The sequence below is a fragment of the Patagioenas fasciata genome, chromosome 22, assembly GCF_037038585.1.
Source record: "Patagioenas fasciata isolate bPatFas1 chromosome 22, bPatFas1.hap1, whole genome shotgun sequence".
In the NCBI taxonomy this organism is placed as follows: domain Eukaryota; kingdom Metazoa; phylum Chordata; class Aves; order Columbiformes; family Columbidae; genus Patagioenas; species Patagioenas fasciata.
Window position 1 is genome coordinate 3,304,340 of NC_092541.1, and position 14,423 is coordinate 3,318,762.

Below are 14,423 nucleotides of genomic sequence, written 5' to 3' on the forward strand. Positions count from 1 at the left end.
AGCTCCCCATTAACCAAATCAGCCAGGTTACATATCACAGCTACACGTATTTAAATGAAAGATCCAAAGTGTTTTTATCTCAGCTCTCCTTCTCTGAGATGAAAGTCGGCCCTGTACACTGTGCTGCCACACTGTCACAGGGAGTATTGCCTGGTTCTGGTGCTTTCTGCAGTGTCCTGGGTTTTCTTGGCAAGTCTCTCATCCAAGTCATGACCAATCCTTGGACCCTGCTTCATTCCTCCATTTCACAAACTGCTGCCCGTGGTGACAAAACAGCAGGTAATGCTGCATTGTAATGAAGAAATGCCATAAACCCGCCTCTCGGGAAGCACGGAGCTGGTATTTGCATTCCTGTTCTGGCTACACGTTTCTCCTAGAAACTTATTTTCACACCCTTTCCATTGCCCCGGACTTTATATTCTCAACATAAACTGTGGATTTTTACTAATGTATTTATCCTCTCATGGTTGAAGCACAAAAGGAAATCACAGCACCAGCTTTAGAGAAAACAAAGAACTCCTGCATTGGAGCTCTGGATGCAGGGGTTTCTGGGGAGAACAACCTGAAATGTGATTCAACAGCAGCCACGTGTCACTGAGCCTCTTCTGCAGCTTCTGGCATTCTGATCAAAATTCTCTTGTTCCCAGGAAGCGGAAAATTAAATGGGGTATCTGTGCAAATGAGGTTCAAATTGCACCTCTCCTCCATACAAAGAAATTATTTAGGGTCAGTTCTGTCCTCCTCGGTGGCAGGTAGAGGTGAAATACTGTCACTCTTCAGTCTCTGTCTTTAATACACACCTGTAATAAAATGACTGGACAATTCCCAGGTGTGGGTGCTGCTTGAGCCTTGAAAACGTGCGTGGGGACACCAAATTCTCAGCTGCATTCACTTGGGGTACAATTGTCAGCATCATCCAAGTGATACAAGACAGGTGTTTTTTTCTGCATGAGAAGAACCAGTAAATGCTCGTGTACGTGTGCGTTTGGAGGTGTCACTTTTGCATATATATATTTGAGGTGAAGCTGATTAAACTGATGTCCATGAAAGAGTTGTGTGCAAGAATTTAAAATAGCTCCTGCTTTTTAATATTCACTTCCTCTTTGGTTTTAATCATTTTGTTCCTACATTTTCCCTTTCAATTTACTAAAAATCCAGAAATGTAATTAGAGAGAGGCTGAACTCAGAAAAAGCTGCCAGCATTTCTACATCATGATTAAATATATCAGCCATCCCTTTAGTGAGAGAGTGAAAAACAGGATTCTCATAATTATCTCCCTGTTATCCAGGAAAGAATCTGCAACACGTACGGATACAGAGTTATTGAAAATGCAGCACTAATTAAAATCTCATACAGGCTCCTGATGATCAGGAGAGTATGAAAACACAGTTATTTAATTATTTCCTGTATTTGCCATCTTTGTTACCAAAACAAACAAAACCATTCTAAACAAAACCCATCTCCAATCACTGGGGAGACTTAATGAGGCTTTTATATATGCAACAGTCACACAAACATAGCAAGCTGCTCGATTCACCTCTCCTTTCCCAGGGAGACAGCTACGGAACTCGCTTTCCATCTGTGATGCAAAACGAACGCTGTGGTATATTCAAAATCAGTTGTGGAATTGTTGCGTGGTTTGAGGATATGGATACTGTTCATTAGTTTTAAGACTAAAAAAGAATCTTGATATGATAGGCTTTTATGGTTTCATTGTGAAATGGCAGTATTTGTGTCACAGCCAATTAAAAATCTGGTATCTAAGAGATAATCCCTCCAGCCTGACCTCTGCAGGGTCTCTCCATCCTCTAGATCCAAGCCAAACCCCTCGTGCTCCCACCCAGCCCAGCGTGGAGCCCTCGTTATTTCCGATTGCTCTAGTCCAAGGAGCTTTGGCAGCATCGAGCAGAGGACACGAGCGCTGATCTGGGTCGTGATGGAAGGAAACGCTCCGAGGTGCTGGCTGCTTTGAACCATGGGAACTGAGCATCCTCCAGGACTGGGAGCTTTCACACTCCTGTTCCTCAAGGTTTAATTTGCAACAGAATAGCAAGTACTGAGCTGGACAGAGCGCAGCGCCCTCGCTTTTCCTTCACTATAAATGATCTCCAGTGTTGCATGGAGTAGGAGGGTAAGTCCACACCAGCTCCTGCTTTCCCGCCTGCGGGTCCCGCGGCACCTCTGTCCCTTGGAGGCGAGAGGGGAAAGTCATTCTAGCACAGCCACCCCATCCATACAGCGTTAAATTCAGTACAAAACATCATTCTTGTCAGAATTTGCTTTCTTGACTTCAAAATACTGTAAGATAACTTAGTCATTGTTGCTGTGATTAAAAACCGTTTTCACTTGTGAGAAAACAAACATTGTTTAAAAAATCTTGACCTCCTTTGGAAAAAACTCTGACTTGGAGATTTTAATTGCAGGGCATCTGTTCATAGCGCTATTTTTACAGGTATTGGAAAAGTATCAAAGCTAATTTTTTTAGAAGGGAAAATTATACTTTAAAATGCACTATTGTGAGAAAGTGGCTCCCTAATGTCTTTGAGTTGGTGCTTTGTTTCTCGTTAGAAGCGTCTCCTGTCTTCCCTGATGAGCCTGCTCTTGTTTTCAGCGCTGGTTTGCTTTAAGATGCTTTTGATCCTGTATTCATTAAAACCTGATCCTGCTGCTTCCCACCAGCCCTAATGGTCTGTGAAATTATTTCCCTTTCTGCAAGACGCTGTTAACTCTGCTGGCACCTGCAGAGCAGAGGAGCTCACAACAGTGTCCAGAGTCCTCCCAGTGATTCAAACCAGCTTTGCTCCACAAACAAGAATTAAGCGTCAGTGCTATTGCAGCATCTTCCTCCGTGGAGAACTGGGAATGGACTGCAACTGAGGCTGGAGGGCTTTATCACTGCTGTTCTCCCCTTCCACAGGTACAGAGAGATAATTGGACAAAAGACTTCAAAATTGAGGAGAAGATCCACTCTGTACAACAGAGCACGAAAGTATGAATGAGCATAAAGGGCTCAAACAGCTGAAGAAAAAGAAAAGAGGCAGTAAATCAAGTAAGAAGGTGGGGAACGATGAAGAGAAGTGATGTAGTAAAGGAAAACACGGCAGAGCATTTGCAGTGTGGACCTTGCAAAGAGTAGCAGCAGCTAAGGACAAGGCAGGACTTTTAGGGTGTCCACAAACAGATTATTTTCAAGTACTTCGCACTGGGATTTGTAACCAGATGACAGTTTAGTCTTGCCCTGGTTTTGAAAGCTACTGCAAGAGAGGAGAGCTCTCTCAATTTGTGCTTTCAACACAATTGTAAAGTTTAGTGTTGGCTGTCAATATGTACTTGATTGCACAAACTGTAGCAAGTATCATGACTTAAATATTGCTACTCCAGAACATTCTTACAGAACTGCAGAGCTTAACGTGGAGCTCATCAGTTGTTTCTGCCTTCTCATTAGCCATGTCCTGCAGTGACTATTAGGGCATTAAGTTACTGCAACCAAAATAGCACTAATGAGTATGCAGATGTTTAATTTCATTTGAAGATGCACTCAGTTATTGCAGGGAAAATTGTTTTCTAGAACAGCAATTTCAAAGCCAAGATTCAGGAGCCATGAGGACCAGCCAAAAGGAGGATTGTCCATGTAGTATTTTGGCCCTGTTGTACAGGTCTGTGTGCTGCAGTCTTTAATTGTACGATCGCATTATCTTTAACCCGATTCCCTAAGGAGACAAAGTTGTTTGATATTCCAGTCCCTATTGCTCTCGCAAACTTGCTACTACTGGTCAGAATAAACTCACAACACGCCAGAGTGGGACTCTCAAGCTTGCATGTGTTTTCCCTGGGTGCTATTTTGATTCTCTCGTGCTTTTCAAGCCCGTGGATTCTGACAGGAATTCCCATTTCCTTTGCAAGACTGTGCAGGATCCTGCAGCATAAGCTCGAGTAACCACCAACGCTTCACTGAGCGGCACAGCAATAAATCACAGTCGCTCCTGAAGAACAACCATTAGGGTCGGTTTTTCAAGTGGTACCTTCAAGATTGGCAACTCGTTATTTCAAAGCGGCAACAATAACTTCCTTATCCCCGAAAACTGTTGTCATTTGAGCAAGAGCCTTTACTGTCCTGTAACCAGGAAAGTGTCAGTGTTAGACAATTATATCCAGCTCTACAAAATATACACACACAGTACCGTACACCTTATCCTATGTGCTCTCCAAACATTTGGGGTTTTTTAAACTTCTGCTGCTGGAGTTGCAGAAGGAGCTCGTAAAAACGAGGCAGATGAAAGGAAAAGCAACACAGCTGCCAAGTTCCCCCCTGTGGATGCCACGGCTCAGCCACGAAATCAAACTTCACCTTTCCAGGCTGATACATCAGCGAGTTCCTCCTGGAGGCCAAGGGCACAAACACCACAGCAGCATCTGCTGTTTGTTCTCAGTACATGGGCGACTCTTCTCACATCCCCAGGACCGCCAGGAACTGATGAGGTTCTGAGGAGGATCCTGGCAGAGATGTCTCCAAAAACACCAGCTGATGCCAGCGGCTGCTGCTGCGGGGAAGCAGCTGTTGGTGGTACGAGAGCACAGGCAGGTGTGCACATATTTATACTCATGCTATTTGCAATGGAGCCATTCTGCAGAGACAGCGATCGTCTTAAAGCTGCTAATGGCTTAGCATCAACGGAGTCTCTGCTGACAGTCAAAAAGAATTGAAGCAGAATAAAAATGGTGCAAGACCTTGATTTCCACCTTGTGTTCCTCCTGTGAGCACAAAGACTCTGGAAGTACAGTCATGTTGCTAATTAAACGGGAACTGCTTTTTTGTTGGTTTTCTCCTGGTATTTACTGAAAATGATTGAAACAAGAGTTCCCCCTGCTGGTGACTGGCTGAGTCATAAACACACCCGGGGTTGGGGCTCTAGAGCCAACAAATGTAGAAGATGGAATCTTTTTGTAACTTCTCAGCCTGACTGTCACGTTTTGCTCTTGCTGGGCTTTGTCTGAGGCTCTTCCACTCATCTCCTCCTCAGCTGATGTCCTCTTGCACTCAAAGACCCATCTTGCCTGCCCAGGATGCAGCAAACCACGAGCATTCCCTGCAGCAACTCCAGAGCAAGTCACCCCAACTCAAACTGACAGCGTGTGTCCAAAGCATCACCCCCTTGGCTGCGGAGGGTGACATTTTACACTTGAAACACTTCATTTTGGACAGTATGGTAACCAGCCTGTCAGGGGGCAGAGGAGTCACCATGCTCCTGGCAGCCCAGGGCTGGGGACCTGCTTTGTGGCAGTGCTGATTTGCAAACAGCTTCTTGAGTTGCTCCTGTAGCCTCCTCTGGGGCCTCGCAGGGCGGGAGGTCAAGAGGACAGCACGCTGTCCAGGGAAACGCATGGGTTCCCACTCCACACTGCCTTTGTTTTAAGAGATTCTTATTGACCAAGAGTCACAGGTGCAGCAAGAACCGAGCTGGAGCAACACCAGCAATAGGCTTTAGAGCTAAAGTGGGTCAAGAGAGCCTGCAGCAATCAGGAGAGAGAAAATCTCCTTTATTTTCTTTCCTCTTGGCAGACTGATGTTTAAACCTGTGCTCTGAATACAGACAAGTTGATGATATTGGTGAAGACAGATCTTGGCTTAGAAAACAGACTCCAGGAAGCTCCCAGCTTCAATCGCTCTGCTGGTCCAGGCTGCTGCAGAGGGGCAGGGACAGAGCTTAGAGCAAGAGCTCCCTTCCAACTGTGCTGGCTTCTTTTCGATGGCTAAGAATTAACAAGGTCTTTTTTAAGATATGGTCTCTCCTAAAGCTGCAGCTCCACTGGGAGCTAAAGGGAGAATTCTGAGCCCCAGCGGAGCAGCCTTCCTGGCACGTACACACAAGAGGCAATTTGGGTTGAGATGCTGTAAATGCAAAGGAGATCACCGCTGGCAGGCTGAGAACACGGTGCAGATGGGCTCCCGCCGTCTCACTCCCTCCATTTCTGATCACAGACTTTCTCAAGAGCTTTTAGGCAGTGTAGAATTATTGCGAATGAGCAATTCTGCTTCTGTGGAATCCAAATAGCATGATTTCCCTTTGATTTGAAGCACACGCTCTAGAATAGAGTAGTGGTTTGTAACAGCAGTGACTCAAATATCCTTAACAGGCAACGTGTTTGAACAGATATTCCAAGATTATCACAAGGAAGCGGGTGGTTGAGGGGGTGGTTTCTAAAGCATTTGTCAGGTGTTTGTATTTGCACAGTGACACGAGAGCTGGGTCCATTCCTACACCATATTACTAATTCTAGAGAAGGGAAAACAAGTCTGCAAGACTAACAGAACTGAGAGCTCACCTAGAATCCTTTTGCTGCTTTTGGTTGCTGAGTTTGAGAACTGGTTAAATTTAGGGTAGTGCTATGAGACAGAGAAGCACAAGTCCTAGAAACATAAAGGAAATGTAGTTTTATGATTAAATCACACCAAAGATAATGAATTCTTATCTCTGCCAGTGTTCATGAACCAGTCATGCAATTTCTCCGCTCCCTTTTATGAAACTGAAATAGTATTAATTACCTTTGAGGCCCTGGGAAGCGCCACAGTCGTCAGGGCAGCCCGACTGTCCACGTCCATGGGGAGCACCGAGCCACATCACAGCCGCATGCGCTTCAGCGTTCTCTGCTACTGAGAACGTGTTTGTTTGCTACTTATCACTTGACCTTTAAGACACTGTAAGTTAACAAAGAGGCGAAGGTGCCAGAGATAAACGCTTTAATAGCCTTGGGCTTATATTTCCAAGAAGCGTGTTGTTTGCGTAGAACTATAGGCTAGTAAGATTAAATTGAAGCCAAATTTGAGGCCAAAAGAAGTTGCAAGAGCCACTGGAGGGGCGGGGGAAGCCAGGGATGGAGAGAGAGGGACTCAGAGCAACCGCTCGGGAAAGGGACAAAGAGCCCGTCTGGGGGGCAAGGCCAGAGCCACCGAGCAGATTGAGAGCAAGCAGCAGCTGGTGGGAACCTGTGTCGGTGGGAGAGTTTGCTCTGTGGAGATCCTGCTCTCCAGCCATGAAGGCATCGATACGATAGAACCTCCTCCCATGATGAACCAGGGCCCATTCCACATTTAGAACCCGCTGTCACACAACCCTGGCAGGGTCTGGGCAGCAGAGGCTCCTGTTCCTTCATCAGCCAGAGAATTAATTTGGCCCCCACTAGTTAAGCAGCTTTCCCATAAACCTTTAAATACACCAAGAGCTGCTTGTGTTTCCGAAGGGCTCGGGCGAAGGATGTAACGCATCTCGGTGTGTCACTTTTTCTTTAATAAAGATATGAAGGTTTTTTTTCCTGTTAAGGCAAGAATTCCATCCTGCTGCTGGGATCTAGGAACGCAGCTTTGATTACAGAAAAAAAAAGCTTAATTACAGTTAGAACTAAAGTATTACACTTTTAAGACAATTTTGAATTAAAAAACTAAAACAAAACAAAAAATCCAAACACTCCTCTTCTGATTACCTATCCTGAGTCCAGTTTCTTATCAGATTTTGAGGTACAAGACAATAAATTAAAAGTTCATTCCAACTGCAGAGATCAGCCATTTCCTCAATGTGAAGTCTTCTTTACTCCCTTTCCAAATTTGGCATCGAGTCCCAGGCCTGCAAAGAGACAAAAACAATCCATGTGCACAGAGAACTTCTTCGCGTTCTTCAAACATAATGCAAAGAATGTGACCAAAAATCGACTTAACAGTACCAATTAGAGACCTAATAAACATGTTAGAAGTCCTGTTCCCCTTTCCTGCGCTGGGGAGGCACTGACACGGTCTGCAAGACTGTTCCCGCACTTGAGGGGTCTCTGACCAGTTTCTTGGCTCTCCCCTCACTGTGTGGCATCTTTATTTAAAGTATTTGCTTTCCAGACTCACCCAGGAACACCAGGACCGTCCCCACCCACTGCATCGGACTGATGGGGTTGGCAAACAGGATGACGGACGCTAAAATGGTGAAGAACTTGCGGGTTGTGGTGATGATGGAACAGGTCAGAGGTCCGAAGTACACCACAGTCATGAAAATAAAACTCTGTGAAAACACAGACGCCTTCAGTCACTCTGACTGGAGAAAGTACAACACGGATCATGTTTCCAGGTGAAAAGCCATTGAGCCAGAGCCAAAAGAATCTTATTTCAAATCCCAACTATTTGCACACACACACTTCGCTGTCTCCCTGCTCAGCAAACACACGCAGCGAAGGCTGCGGCACGAGGGCCGCGCACTTACCTGCCCCAGCGCGCTCGTCAGGCCGAACAGCAGGATGTTGGAGATGACGCCGGGGTGGCGTTCCGTGAAGCGCAGGAACTCCCAGAGCTCTCCGGTGAACAGGATCCCTGGAAAAGGGGCAGGATGGAACTCCGTGTCCAGAGGCAGCCCCAGCAGCCGCCGCCCACCGATCATTTCAGTTCCTGTTCGTCACCCAACAGGAGTCGCTAAAAGCAAAGACTGAATTCCACACAGTAGAGAACAACCAGGAGAAAAAGTGACCACCTTCCTAGTTAATTAACAGAAGAAGCTACTGTTAACCACAGATGCAATTCTGACAAAACAGTCCCTAGCAATTAATTAGCGGAGCTGTTCCTTAACATGGCAGAAAGCCCCGCCAGTGCAGTTTGCTGCTCCAGCGGTGGTGGAGCCACACTGCTGCTGTCCCTGCGCAGCGTCACCGGGCGAGCTGCACACAACCACCACGTTTCATGTGCAAACAGACAACCCGAACAAAAAGCCATTTGCAAAACGCGTTCCAGGCCCTTTTTGTGGAGCAGGACACGCTGTCTCTTCCCCTGGGGTGTCTCCGGTTGCGGTGGCTGTGGGTTTCGCAGGGTGTCCCTTACCAGCGCCCAGGAACAGGGTAGACCAGAGATTAACATTCAGCATCATGTGGTTGGAGCCTGTCTGGTAGTGAGCTCTCATGTGGTCCTGTGACACGCCGGTCAGCCCGTCCAGCGTCAGGGACAGCAGCTGAGACGAGACAGAGACCAGAGAAAGCACAGAAAACCTTCATTCTTTGTCCCTTCTCTGCAGGGAAAAAAAGCCTTGAGCATTCCCCTTTTTTTACATCCCAACCAGCTGTTCAATAGCGATTACGTGGCCTCCAAACAGACGCTAAGAGGGATGCGGGTGCGCTCAGGCGCCGACCTCACCCGTGTCCTCCCATGGCAGTATTTCCGCGCCGGCTTTCGGGCGCGAGGGGGTACAAAGGACACGGGCTTATCTGTGCTGGAACCGCGGGTTCCTCCCCTCCCGGGACTCACCAGGAGCAGTTCTCCATAGCCAAAGACGTGGTCCTCGCTCCCAGCCCCTTTTTTGGGCTTGTACAGGAACAGGGCCACGCCGGCCACAATCAAGAGCACACAGAGGTACTTGGCCGGCGGATACTTCTTCCTCAGCAGCGTCACTCCCAAGAGCATGACTGTAAAGAGGCAACATCACCAACCACCCCCAAGAGCCTCTCTGGGGATTTTAACTCAGCTGAACAGAACAACAGGCAGATAAAACCCCAGCGGCACCTCCCGGCAGCACGGAGGTGCCGTCCTGAGTGCTGAGCTCCCGGAGGACACAGGAAATCCACACAAGAAATGTGAAAAGTGTGTACCTGGGATGGGCTTGCAGGATTTCCCTAGGACCTACAAAAGAAAAATGGCATTAACTATCACGCACCGTTGCCTGCCTGCAACGGGAGAGGTCACAGCAACACGCTGTACAGGGTCAGAGCGCCCTCCTGTAACACCAGGGACTACAGGAACAAAGACAAAAATCCCCACCCCGGGGCAAAGGTTTCAGAAATCCTCTTGAGCCAGCACCAAACCTCAGTAATTTCTCAGGGCTGCTCTTCCCTTTCCAGAGCAGACTGAGCTCCCCGACCCCTCCCCACACACAGCGCAGGCTGAAGCAGCGAAACAGCCCCAGAAAGGCACCTGCAGAAAGTGGGAAAACCACGTTCCCTCTGTGTGATTTCCCCTCCTGATAATTATCACTCGCTGCTCCTTCTGCAGCTTGAGCTCCCTCTGTGCAGCGCCCGTGTCGGGGCACAGAGCGCAGCTGTCCCCCTGCAGCCCCCCACAGCCCAGGTGTTAGTAACAGAATCAATTCTACACAATGTTCCCTTCTGGAACAGGTACGGGATTGGCCTTTGCTGGCTCTGCCCTGGCTATCACTGGATCTGTTACAGCTGGATTAACGTTAAGATAGCAACCAACCTTGCAACTATAGAATCTTTGTATAAGTAGACCTTGTAACCATAAAATTCTTGTACTTAGTAACCAAGCCTTATTCTTAAAGTTGACATAGATTTATGATATATTCTTTTAAAGTTGGTACCTTAGAAATAACTGATAAACATGTGAATGTTACTTAACATCTCTTATATAGACAGTTTGTGTTAGAATAGGTGTGGAATATGCTAATGGTTGTCAAGGGCTGTAATGAATATGTATGTGACTAACTTGTATAAATAAGGTATAGTCTGAAGCAGCTTTTCGAAGCCAGCTTTGGGTGCGAAGCCCTGGTTTCCCAGCGCTGAAATAAAGCACCGCATATAACTATGCCCGTGGTTATGTGTCCTTGATTGCTAACACAGGCGCTGCCCCCACAGCGCTGCTCCCCCGCTGTCCCCCCGCAGCCCCCACCTGGGTCGGGTAGCTGACGAACTGCAGCGCCGAGTTGCTGGAAACCATGGCGCCCAGGTAGGAGAGCGAGCAGGCGGCATAGAGCCAGCGGCGGGTGCGATCCCCCCGGCCCGAGTCGAACACGCGGATCACTGCGGGGGGGGGAGGACACAAAGCGCGGGGTCGGGAGCGGCCGCCAGGAGCCCCCGGGACAGCCCGGGCCCCCAGCGCGGCGGCCCCGGCGGGTCAGACCCGGAGCCCCACTCACAGATCTTGGCGAAGGCGGCGTTGATCACACACTGGATGAACACGAGCGTCAGCGCGAACGTGAAGCGCTCCTGCTGCGCGCCGTCCCCGTAGCGGCCGCGGGTGCTGCAAGAGCGGGACACGGTCAGACCGGCGGGACGGGGACCTGGCGCTCCCCGCCCGCCCCGCTCACATGCTCTCCTGCAGGATGCCGTAGTAGAAGTAGCAGAAGAACACGCCCAGGAAGCAGACGGGCAGGCGGAGGCGCTCGGGCAGCGCGGCGCCCCCCGCGCTCGCTCCCATGGCGGAGGCGCCGCGGCCGCTCAGCGCCGGGGGCTCCGGGGGCTCCGGCAGCTCCAGCACCGCATGAGGGAGCGCGGCCGGCGGAGCGGGCTGCTTCATACGCGCAGCCTGCGCCCGCCCGCCCGCCAGGGCCCGCCCGAGGCCGCCCTCCGCGCTGCCGGGCCCGTCGTGTTGGGGGACGCGGGCGGACACCGCCGGGAACCGAGTGGGACCGGCCGGGGGAGGTCGCGCCCAAACTCTCCGGGGCCTCTCCGGGGCCGCCCGCGCCGCGGGTCGGCGACACTCACGGCCGCGGGGCGCCCCTCGGGGCAGGCACGTGCTGGGCAGCCCCGAGCTGGGGGCTTTCGCCGAGCGCGGCCTTTGCGATGACGCAACTCGATGTGGAGAGCGGGGACTGGCTGCACTAGAGGGGCGGAGCTAACGGGAGGGTGCGCGCACGCGCGGGGGGCGGGGCTGTCCCACCCTCGGGCGGTGCCGCGCAGGTCCTAGCGCCCCCCCGCATCGGGACCGGCAGCGGCTCAGCGCCCCGCTCCGTTCTCCTTCTCCTCGCTCCGGGAACCCCCCGAGAAACACGGCGGTGACACGGGGGCTCCGTCCGGAACCCCCCGTGCACACCGGGACCGCCACTCAAAACATGAAACCCCAAAGTCCTCGGGGTGCCCGAAATGTTTGTTTCCCCACAAACCCTCTGCGCACACGCGGCCCCTCCCGAGCTCCAGCTCAGCTCTGAGCCGTAAAACACCAACTCCAAACGGCTGCAAAAACAGTGTCTTTGGAAAAAAAGCAGAGTTTCTACATCGGATACAACAAAATCGGCTTCTCCACAGCCCAGAGCCTCCGCAACAGCGCCGAGTCAAACGCGCTTCCCCGCCCCGCGCGGTGCGGGAGACCCCGGTCCCGCTCACGGAACGAGGGGCTGGAGCCCCAAACCCCCCGGAGCTCCCGCAGCACAACCTGCGCCTGCCCGGCCCCCCGGCTCCTGCGGGACTGGGAGCCGCTGGGGAGCGGGAGCTGCTGAGGACCGGGACCCGCTGGGGACCGGGAGCCGCTGGGGAGCGGGAGCCGCTGAGGACCGGGAGCCGCTGGGGAGCGGGAGCCGCTGAGGAGCGGGAGCCGCTGGGGAGCGGGAGCCGCTGCCACAGCAGACCCAGCGCGTCCCGCATCCCGCGGGGGCAGCGCCCCGGCAGCCCCGCCGACCCCCGGACCCTCCCGGCTCAGCCTCCTTCCAGCACGAGTTCACCAGAACAATCGCACGGGAAACAGCTTCGAACAGGGGAGGCCCGGAGAAACGAGCCCGTCCCGCGGCGAGGAGCCCGGTGGCACCTTGTGCTTCAGTTTCCATCGCCCTCGGAGGAAACTGCTGTGGTTTCGGCCCCAGGGCTGTCACGTCCCACCTCCGAGGCACGAAGTCTCCCCGGGCCGGCAGAGGAGCCGGCGCTGCCGCCGGCGTTCCCAGCGCCTTCCAGGGTCCGTAACTCAGGGCAGGAGATGCGGGCGCCTCGCTGAAGTCCCCACGGAGATGCCCAAGACTTGGTTGGATAAAACCTCGACCAACCCGATCTAGAGGCTGGTTTGGAGGCCTCCAGGGGCTCCTTCTCACCAGGTTTTCTATGATTCACTCCCCATTTACTTTTGTCTATTTCATCTTCTCCGGGTTTGAATGGATCTGTGGGGTGGCTGGGATGGAGCCCTCACTGTCGGCATTGACTTTGTCCTCAATGAAAATAAAAAAGCCCCTCTGAGCATTGAGTTCCTTCAACAGGGGTGTTTTAAGCACCATCCTGAACATGCCAGCAATGTGCTACTGCCTCCTACAGCTCAGACACGGATGGAGATTGATTATGTTAAAATAAGAGCAGTTTAGTAACATCTTTTGCCTTTCTCCAGCTCCATCCTCCAAAGGATTTAAACTCTTTTCAGCACGTTTGTGAAACTGATCTCTGGTGCACACAGGGAGGGGAGAAGCCCTGCCATCGCTGCTGTGAGAGAGGAGCGGAGTGAGATCACAGAATCACAGAATGGACTGGGTTGGAAAAGACCTCAGAGATCATCAAGTCCAACCCTTGGTCCAACTTCAGTCCATTGACCAGATCATGGCACTGAGTGCCATGTCCAGTGTCTGAGGTGGCTTGTAGGCAAACCAGGTCTTGAAACAAGAAGGGAAACACGAAGGGTGTCAAGCAAATCTTAGTCAGTCTCAAGCAGCCATCTGTGATTTCCCACCCTCGTGGGGTTACAACACGGAGCAGGGAGGGCAGCGGCGAGCTCTGATTTTGGCCCTGGAGTTTTCTTCTGAAGGGCTTTTATCTAATCCCAACTAGCAGCAAGTTGCACTGTGAGATCTCACCCGCCTTCCCCCAGGGCTGCTTGCTGGGCTGTCCTTGTCCTCACCACCTTCATGGAAATCGGTGGAAATAGACACCAGAGCACAGAGGGGACGATGGGCTTGACTCAACGGCAGCTACTGCACAAGCAGAGGCTTTCCCAAAATGATGCTTAGGGCTTTCTTCCTCCCAAGTGAAGGCAGGATGGAGTCATTGGGCACTGGGAAAAGTTGGAAGGAAAAGTGCCAGGGCTCTTTCTCCTTTTCTTCCCCAAGTCTTAAGCTCCAGATCCTGAACAATCCTGAAATACCTATATACACATCCAAAGGCACATCCTCCAGTGCCTCCTGGTCTGGTAAGTGGTTTTCCGCTGGGGGCAGGGGAGACTTGGCCTCTCCAACGTCAACCTGCTTCCCTAGAATCAATGGGGAGATGCGTTTCATTTCAGAAAGTTTCCTAGAAAATACAGTTCTGGGTTGTGAGTGGGGCACGATGCACCTTAAATTGTCTCCTAGCAGCGTCAGGAAGCGCTTTGCTCATTCTTGGATTTATTGACAGACCTCGGTTTACAAAAGGAGTTGATGTATTAATGTGCTCTGAGAAGAGGGAGCAGTTCGGTGCTTTCAGGAATAAAAGTAGCATTAAAAAGAGCCATGGACCCAAGTGTTGCTGCAGGAGCTGTGTCTGTGGGACGGGCTGCAGGGTGTCCCCACTGTCTGGAAACCTCCATGGGGGAAATCTCCCTGGGAATCCGTCCCTGTTCGCAGTGGGAGATGGTCAGAAAGCAGCACAGAGAGATGGAAAGCGTCTGAGCGAGCGCGTACAGACATCACCATCTAGTGGTTCCTGACACCAGCAGCCTCAACGCAGCCCAAAATGTGCAGGTTCAGCAGGGCTGGAGTTATTACTGCTCACAAATGGCTTCTCC

The 14,423-nt window shown here is 51.1% G+C and overlaps 1 protein-coding gene across 1 annotated transcript; it reads right to left on the reverse strand.

Moving 5' to 3' along the window:
* Positions 1-7,266: 7,266 nt before the first annotated feature.
* Positions 7,267-11,272, reverse strand: SLC35B1 (solute carrier family 35 member B1). Its single transcript, XM_065856474.2, has 9 exons — positions 11,062-11,272; positions 10,891-10,994; positions 10,644-10,774; positions 9,611-9,641; positions 9,270-9,427; positions 8,850-8,976; positions 8,242-8,348; positions 7,890-8,043; positions 7,267-7,620 (listed from the first exon to the last, which is right to left on the reverse strand). The coding sequence occupies exons 1-9, from the start codon at positions 11,268-11,270 to the stop codon at positions 7,568-7,570; spliced, it is 1,074 nt and encodes a 357-aa protein (XP_065712546.1). The 5' UTR covers positions 11,271-11,272; the 3' UTR covers positions 7,267-7,567.
* Positions 11,273-14,423: the final 3,151 nt, after the last annotated feature.

Excerpts from the sequence above, each read along its gene's own strand:
- SLC35B1 (XM_065856474.2), bottom strand. The coding sequence starts at position 11,270 with ATGAAGCAGCCCGCTCCGCCGGCCGCGCTCCCTCATGCGGTGCTGGAG. Across the intron at positions 10,995-11,061 it reads GGCATCCTGCAGGAGAGCAT|CACCCGCGGCCGCTACGGGG; the intron begins GTGAGCGGGGCG and ends CCGCTCTTGCAG. Across the intron at positions 8,977-9,269 it reads GCTATGGAGAACTGCTCCTG|CTGCTGTCCCTGACGCTGGA; the intron begins GTGAGTCCCGGG and ends GTCTCGTCTCAG.